The 9,581-nt window shown below is 36.0% G+C and overlaps 1 protein-coding gene across 2 annotated transcripts in view; it reads right to left on the reverse strand.

Moving 5' to 3' along the window:
- dsd (attractin-like protein dsd) overlaps positions 1-9,339 on the reverse strand; it is a 99,268-nt gene extending 89,929 nt beyond the window's left edge. For both annotated transcript variants that reach the window (XM_081734228.1, XM_081734227.1), the window contains exon 1: positions 9,044-9,339. In XM_081734228.1, coding sequence (XP_081590354.1) covers positions 9,044-9,282 — 239 coding nt within the window. In that variant the 5' untranslated portion in view covers positions 9,283-9,339. The remainder of the gene's footprint in view (positions 1-9,043) is intronic.
- Between the last annotated feature and the right edge of the window lie 242 nt (positions 9,340-9,581).

Below are 9,581 nucleotides of genomic sequence, written 5' to 3' on the forward strand. Positions count from 1 at the left end.
TAGGTGCCAGAATACCGTTAATTTCCTGTTAATGTTGTTGATTATTCTAAATCACTTTTCGATCTTCCTCTACAAAATGTTAAATTATTGCAACGTGCCTTGCAATTTTTAACGTTTTATTGTGTATCTAACATCCGAGGGGAAAAAAATACCGAAAAGTTCAGTTGTTGCATTGGCAGCTCTACCATTTTTGTATATTTTGCGAGGGTGACAAGTAGAAGGAGGTAAATAAGACGTGGAGACAAGACTGACGTGAAATCGAACAATCGTGATGCTTCCATTTTTTTACGCTCTCACAATGGGAGTCGAACCCAGGACCGCATGAATCAAAGGTGCATGCGCTAATCACTATATCAGCGGGAAAAGCTGTTTCGAAAATGTTTGTTCGTAGCTTATTTTAAGTAACTATTATTACTATTGTTGTAAGTCACCAATTGAATATTAATAGCAAGTCAATAAATGAATAATGATAAAATACTTTTCAGCAAACGTTGATGCTTGCGAACGAGATTCTTTTTCCTTTAATGCCTTTACACCAAACCAATCTAAAGTAGTATTTGAAAATATACTTATTGTTTTAGTTTTATGTCGCTATACCGTTGCAGAAGGGTGTCGATCGCGCAAGGCTGATCAGAAAATACGATCTGAATTTTACAACCCTATCCATCTACCTACAATGATATTACAAGATGAACTGAAGGACAATAGGATCCACTAATACACTGAACATATACGTACTTCAAGAGAACACTGAGAATAATTCTATTCATGGTGCATGTTGTGGTGTCCTGCAAATAGGTTACTTCTAGAACTATAATCGGTTTAATTAGGATTTTGTAAACTTCGTAATTTTATTGAATGACACAACTGACTTTTTTTAAAACCACTCTGAGCGAAGGATCCCAGGCGGTTGCCTGATTTGCCCTACGTAAAGACAGTTGCTAATGATCCCTGATAATTCATACACATTTTACGATTTACATATTGTTTGTCAATTGCTACATACGTTTACCCATTTTCAATAAGTATAAAGTATAAAATTTCATAATCAGTTGACTTTGATGCACTTAGTATGTTGCAGTGATGAAATGGGTTATGGATCACTGGGGTTACGACTTTTGTCCGAGTCCTCCAGGTTTAGGTGTCACTTCTCAGACCCGGTGATCAGGAAAACAGAAGCAGCCGAAATATAATCACTGTAGCATTAATGTAGAATTTTACAGTTATTTAATGATGCTCACTACTCGAGTTCATACATTCATTTGTTTGATTCTCGGTGTGACTTTTCTTAATCAAGATCATATTTTAAACATATATATATATCAGACTCAGCGATATCTTTTATATTCTAAGCGACAAGTTTTACAGGTCGACTAAACTTTGACAATCCCTCATAAGAAAAATATATATACAGGGGTGCCCACAAGGGGGGGCTATGACGCAAACTGCGTCATTGAAATATTTGGGGGGGTTAAAATCTATATAAATATGTTTGATGAGGGGGGGGTAAAATTAATCGAAAAGAAGATTTTGTTCATGGAAGAAGACCTACGGATAGACAATTGGGGGGGGTGCGTCATAGACATAAGGGGGGGTGGGCACCACTGATATATATATATAGCTTTTCTGTAATTTTGACGCGTTTAATATTCTGATAACCTTGCAGTTAGCATTCAGTTCAATGTGTGGTACACACAGACACAAACAATAAGAAAGAATATTATATTTAGTGAAAAGGTAACGAGCGAGAAGAGAATCATGTTTGTTAGAACTAAATTAGTACTCATGCACACTTCACATATGTGTGGCGACAATTTGTCTCCGCGTCAGGGTCTGTGCGGACCAGACTGGTTCATGGATTTATCTGGGTCTAGTGGATCATGGGTCTGACTTCCTCTGTGTCTTCCGGGTCATGGATCACAATCCATCACCTTGCTACAAATTAGCGGTATTACTCCCCCACATCCTCTGTAGGAATAGAGAAGATTGTATATAGGGTGGACCATTTATCTTAATATGCCCTTGTAACTTTTAAACTAATGGACAAAAGACACTGAAATTTTGTAGCAGACAAATATCGGCAGGGAAACCTTGTTCGGCATACCTTGTGTGGAAAAGATAACAGTGTTGCCAACCCTAAATAAAATTTATTTTTTTACAAATGGCACTACATTACGTTATTATATATTTCAAATTTACATGTTACACGAAAACTTACGATGTTACATTTACTATTCAGTGTTGCAAACAAAGGACGTTACAGTATTAAAAACATACAAATTTCTGGTGGCTTCTATAGCGGTAACAATGCAAGTAAGACGGGCGAGGTATTGCACATCCAAAGTACTTAAAGTGTTTAATACTATAATCATGATATGACAGACTTCGAATGAATAAGAACGAAGTTACAACCAACTGAAATTTGGATTTTTTCAAAAGCCTTTATTTCGAAAAGCTGCTTCGATAAGTCCCTTATCCAATTACATAGGTGGTTTTCAATAGATGTGAATATCACAATGCCATTTACAGTAATTTGATATCTGAAACCGTTCTGGAAAGCAATATATTGTTTGACATACTCTGTGATACAACCAGATTAACAGTGTTGTTAACCGAACAAAAAGTTGAATTTTTTAAAGACACTATGTCGGTTATAACATATTTCAAATCTATATGTAAAACGAACACATATAATACTAAACTGTTAACGCAGTATTGCAAGGGTCATCACAAGACATATTTCGAACAAGTAGGAACAAAGTTACAAGGTATTGAAAATACGACTTTTTTTAAAAGGACTTTACTTCGAAAACTTGTTTAGATAACATCGAATTACGTACATGCTTTTCAATGTACATAAAGATCATAATATAGTTTACAGTAGTTTTATCTCGAACCACTCCCGAGATGTGAAAAAAAATGGTAAAATTTGATATATTGCTTAAAATGGCATATTTGTGGGAGCTTTTAAAAACTTTTTGTTTTAAATTTACTCTGCTTCTATGGCATTAGAACAATACTTTCTTGGTAATTGTAATTACAGCAAGTTCTCGGAATTAAGTAATCTTAAGCAGCAATCCAATTTACCAGTATTTATCTAATTCCAGAAATTTGAGTTATGAAATTGCTGTAAACCGCATTATAATCTTTACTTCTGTTGAAAGTCATCTATGTAATTGAATGAGGTACTTATCTAAGCAACATTTTCGAAATAAAGGTTTTGGAAAAAACTCAAAATTTCAATCCCTTGCATCTTTGTAGCTATTCATTTGAAATCCGCCTTATCATGATCATAGTATTAGACACTAAAAGTACTTTGGATGTACAATGTCCCGTCCGTCTTACCTGTGTTATTACCGCTATGGAGGCCATAAAAATGTGGATGTTTAATATGATACTGTAGTGTCCGTAGTTTTCAACATTGATTGACAAATGTGATTTAATTTTTTTGTTTAACATGTAGATTTGAAATACATGTATGCAATAACCTGGCGTAGTGCCATTTCACGAAATATTTTTTGATGTTGAGTTGGCAACACTGTAAACCTCGTGATATCACTGTGTCAAATAATGTCCCCCTGTCGATATTTGAATTACAATATTTCAGCATTTTTTTCTCTATTAATTTAAAAGTCAGCGTTTTTTTTCTATTAGTTTAAAAGTTACAAGGGCATATCAAGATAAATGGTTCACCCCGTATATATACACAATGTGATCAAAAGCATCCGCACACCTGGCTGAAAATGACTTACAAGTTCCTGGCGCACTCCATCGATACTGCTGAAATTCAATACGGTGTTGGCCCACCCTTAACCTTGATGACAGCTTCCACTCTCGCAGGCATACTTTCAATCAGGTGCTGGAAGGTTCCTTGGGGAATGGCAGACCATTCTTCACAGAGTGCTGAACTGAGGAGAGGTATCGATGTAGGTCGGTGAGGCCTGGCACGAAGTCGCCGTTCTAAAACATCCCAAAGGTGTTCTATAGGATTCAAGTCAGGACTCTGTGCAGGCCAGTCTATTACAGGGATGTTATGGTCGTGTAACCACTCCGCCACAGGCCGTGCAGTATGAACAGTTGCTCGATCACGCTGAAAAATCGCCATCCCCGAATTGCTCTACAACAGTAAGAAGCAAGAAGGTAAGAAGAAACATTAATGTAGGCCTGCTCTGTGAGAGTGCCACGCAAAACAGCAAGGGGTGCAAGCCCCCTCCAAGAAAAACACAACCACACCATAACACCACCACCTCCAAATTTTACTGTTGGCACTACACACGCTGACAGATAACGTTCACCGGGCATTCGCCATACCCAGGCCCTGCCATCGGATCGCCACATTGTGCCATCATTCGCCACGTGATTCGTCATTCCACACAATGTTTTTCCACTATTTAATTGTCCAATGTTTACGCTCCTTACACCAAGCGAGGCGTCGTTTGGCATTTATCTGCGTGATGTGTGGCTTATGAGCAGCCGCTCGACCATGAAATCCAAGTTTTCTCACCTCACGCCTAACTGTCATAGTACTTGGAATGGATCCTGATGCAGTTTGGAATTCCTGTGTGATGGTCTGGATAGATGTCTGCCTATTACACTTTACGACCCTCTTCAACTGTCGACGGTCTCTGTCAGTCAACAGACGAGGTCGGCCTGTACGCTTTTGTGCTGTACGTGTCCCTTAACGTTTCCACTTCACTATCACATCAGACACAGTGGCCCTAGGGATGTTTAGGAGTGTGGAAATCTCACGTACAGACTTCTGACACAAGTGACACCCAATCATCTGACCACGTTCGAAGTCCGCTCACGGAGCGCCCCATTCTACTTTCTCACGATGTCTAATGACAACTGAGGTCGCTGATAATGAGTACCTTGCAGTAGGTGGTAGCACAATGCACCTAATATGTTTTTGGGGGTGTCCGGATACTTTTGATCACATAGTACATATATATATATATATATATATATATATATATATATATATATATATATATATATATATATATATATAATAGGGTATATGTGTGTAGTATTACGTGTCTATTCAATTTTTCACGGCACGCTTTGCCACTGTGTTTTACATACCAGAAGATCAACTACTTTGTTAAAATTATGTGTAGCCGGAAATAAATATGACACCTGGAAAAATTTTCATTTTATATTTAAAATCCCTTTCGATTTTAAAGTAATTGTCTAGATGTTTTGTTTTACATTCAGTAATATTAGCAAGATTTGAGATTCATATTCCTTTGATAAATTATGACAGACGGACTTAAGAGCGCGTATTGTACTGCTGAACAAACTTTATATATATATATATATATTATTTCTGGAATTCAGATCCATCATCAACTTACATTATCAATGAAAGCAGATTTCATAACTGAATTTATCTATAACAGCAGGACATATTCTGTTCAGGGGCGGAAATATTTAATTTATTTATTCCCTCCTAATCACAAAAACCTAGATCTTACAGAATTTAAGTCCAAAAAACCGAGCCTAAATCTTCCAAATTCCCTCAAATGTATACACATGTCCAAAATGATTGTCGCATATCTATAACTGTCTTCTTGTAAGAACATCATTTGATAATGATTTTGCAGGGTACTTTTAATACTGATACTATGTGTATAATCGGGAAATGTATATTTCTGGTAAATTTCATAGGAAAAAATTATAAATACGAAAATTAGAATGAGTAAAACAAAATGTTGCTAAATGGATAAGAAAGATTTATTTTCGTTTTATTGTTCTTATTTATTGCTCTTTTGACATGAAATTCGCCACATACATGTCTTTGCTGATCATCCCTTTCAACACGGGAAAACACAATTGTGCGGGTTGGTTAAAATTACATTTGTGCTTCGGAACGGCGTGCAGTGATCATGTAAGTTTCGTTCAAGGATTTGCAGTTGTTTTGGTCTGTGATAGATTAGTTTTGGCGTGTACAAGAAGAAAGAAAAGTAGTGTTCTAACGAAGCCATGGCTGTCGCCGTGTTGAAAACATTATGCACATACTAACACTGCAAGAAATACAGGGCGAATTCGTTATCAAATTATATTCCTACAAGAACATATTTATAGACATGCGACAATAATTTTGGACATTAGTGCACATACAGGGAAATGTTTTTTTATTCATCACGTCAAAGAGAGAACCATACGTAATGTGTACAAGGAGTATAGCATCTGGACGTTGCCATAAACAAATATATCTAATTGCCACGTTTCGAAGAGATACAAAATGACAAGGTACAATCCTGCACACCGGCCCACTTATAATGAAGTGATCGTATGTGGTATTTATTTACAAAAATAATAATTGGCACCGATAACTCACTTCTTTGATTTTCAAAACGTGAACTTGTGCGGAAGCTTAGCCTACACGTCTACATTAAGAGAACAAACGACTACGATAGATTTTCGGCAAACTATGAAAACGGTGAAGTCATGTTTATTGTCTGTTTAAGGGACACAGGGCCCTTGCTTCTCGACTATCAGCCTGAACAACGGATTCTCTCCTTCTTGCATACTAAAAGAAATGTTCGACTACGAGAAAGAAAACAAGAGGCGGAGAAATGAAAAAAAAAAAGGTTAGTTCCGTACAAAATTTCAAAATCTCCAAGCACTTGTAATAAGCCCTTATGTTATAAACAGGGTTGGCAAAAAAACACGGTTTTTATTGAAAAAAAAGTCTTTTTTTTGTTTAAACCAGGTTTCTTAGGTTTAAATAGTTTGCTCTATATATTTATATCACATATGGACAGAAATAAATTTGTTTCGCTTTGGTATTATTATGCAACAACCGGATTATGCTGGAAGGGGTCACATAAGCTTAAAGCGGAATCCAAGCCGTTTCTGGGCTTACATCCAAGAGAAATTATCCTCTATTTGAACTTGAAACCGGGACTAATTGGTTGCAAATGCGAGACGTCTGCCGACTCACTCACGAAGGACTCCTGATAAAAATGCATTGTACTGATCTTTACATACTTGTTCATATAATTATCAAGAGCCACTTCAAAAAGAGTTGCACAAGTGAAACCATTATACAGAATTACATATGGACAATTTCAAAATACTGCAGAGTACAGAAGAACTAATTTAGTCCAAGTTAGTTCACTACGACTTTCATTAGTCCAAGTTAAAGAAATACAAAACTTAATTTGCATATGAGTAAGAAAAGTGAATAAAGACACGAATTATTTGAGTTCACTTTGACCCATTTATACATAAGTAGATACCAAAGACACTTCTGATTTCAAGAAATGCCTCTCGGGGGGTTTGATTTCCCTCCCCCCTCATAAAGTACGGCATTTTAATGTATTTTATCAATAGTAAACATTATTAAAATGAAACAATATTTAGAATTTTTCTTTGATTGCAAAATTGCATAACAATAATAACATACTAAAAAGATCACAAAAGAAGCATTAATAAACTTATTAAAAAAAAAAAAAAAAACAATAATTGCTTTTGTAGTATAATCTCGTTGAGTAATGAATGGGCAACTTAGGTTTGAACATAATACGAATCAAATACGGAAGTGAAACGTGATAACCGACAAATGTGTGTTCATCGAAATTTTACGAACCATTACACTTTTAGGAACATTTTTCTTTTCTTTTTTTTTTTTTTAACAGCTGGTTTAAACCAAGATTTAAACCACCTTGATTTAAACCAGCCAACCCGGGTTACAAACAAACATAAAATTGTTTTCATTATAGGTGTGGTCACGCCTAATCATTTTCATGAGTTGCACAAAATCAGCAGAGCTCCTTCGTGGCTAAGCGGTTAGCGTACGCTCCTATGGCGTGGAAAACCGGGATTCGACTCCCGGCGGGAACTCATGTGTTTCGGATTCCACGTTAATCAGTAGGCCCCATCTCATATAGCCTAGCTGCTGAAAGGAACGTTAAACTCACTATCAGCAGGACAGAAGAGAAGAGATACAGAAGGAAAGTTGTCTCCCCCATAATTTCTTTTTCGACTATAAATATAAAACATATCCGAAGCCGTTTTTAACAGCAATGAACATTCATACTAAAAGAACTATGTAGGCCTACATACATACCTAAGGCCTACCTAATTATTAAGTAATTCAGTTTAACATTTGCCAGTTTTGAACAACTCAGAAAGAGAAGCAGGACGAAAACCTGCAATATATAGGTTCTTATCATACTACTCACTGGTTACTGCCTATCTCCGTTTCGTCTCTCACCCCCTCATCCCTTAACTGCACTCTAACTCTCGTAGGAAAATAGTAAAGTTACAAGCTATGTAAAGTTTAGTAATAAATATACTGTCCCTCGAATTTGCGCTGCGGCGTAGGCCAAGCACGTTAACGCTTAGGTTAGCTTAGTGTTGGTCGGATTAGTTTAGTTTAGTTTCGGTTAGGTTATATACCGGTATTCCAGGACCTACTCGGCGGCACTTCACCCCATCTGTCTTCTGTATATACGTATATGACTATCACCCTTTTCCTTTAAAACAGAAAACGTAACAATCGCTTTTGTTGTTCATTATTTTAATTCTAAATTTTCCACCAGAATGTGATGGTAACACAAAAACAATAATAAAAGGGCGTATTCCCTAAATTACTTATGTTTCAAATCTATATTTCTCATAATTAGAATTAACGATTCTAATAAGCCAGATGCTCACTGTCAAAGGAAATCTCATAGCTGATGACTCTTCTAATTAATATTCGTAAGGCCACATCTAAAGCATTAAAAAAACTTCATATGTAAAATATTATTCTGTAGCAATGACAACAAAATTACTTATGCCGTTAAAATAAGTAACGGCTAATGCGTGAAGGTACTTAATCATTTGTCGAGCTTCAATTAGTTTTTGTTTTTCAAGTGGTCACCTATATAAACAAATTAGAAGTATTAAAATTGGATCATTAGCTTTGTTGCATTTCGTATTTCTCTCGGTGTAATAAATATCGCTGAGGTCCAATAAAAACTAACATATGAATTCACACATCTAAAACTAAAGGTTTTGTATGTGTCACAATTATTTTCCAAAGTCCTACCTTACTTTACTAGCACAAAAATTACAACCCTTCCCCCGCCATCCATCAAAACAAATGCAGGTATCATTTAAACACTGTCCGTTTACACAAGGTTCTTGGTTTTCGCAGTTCTCACTACATAACACATTCACTACACACAAAAATAATAAATACAAGTAAAATAAGTCACGACGAAAGTAACATTTCCGCCGGTATTTAGACTTGAAGAGAAACAAAAACATCTGAATGTTAGCTGCCATATTGGAGAACCATTTCCGCGACAGAACGTGACGTCATTTTACCCAGGATGCCTTGAATCTTACTGTTATTACTTGGGGAGCACTGATGGCTGCGTAAATGACAAATAGATATAGCTTCAAGCTAAAATATTTTACACACGTTAAGTTAAATATTTACACAGCACGCTAAACTATTAATCAAATTCTTTTAACACAGAACATTTTAAATTAAGTTTTCAGAATATTTACCAAAAAATTGAAGCAAATATCCAAAATACAAGGAAAACCCACTTATATTTTACGAAATCTCAAAATTTATG

This window comes from Thermobia domestica, chromosome 12, assembly GCF_964235325.1.
Source record: "Thermobia domestica chromosome 12, izTheDome1.hap1.1, whole genome shotgun sequence".
Lineage (NCBI taxonomy): Eukaryota > Metazoa > Arthropoda > Insecta > Zygentoma > Lepismatidae > Thermobia > Thermobia domestica.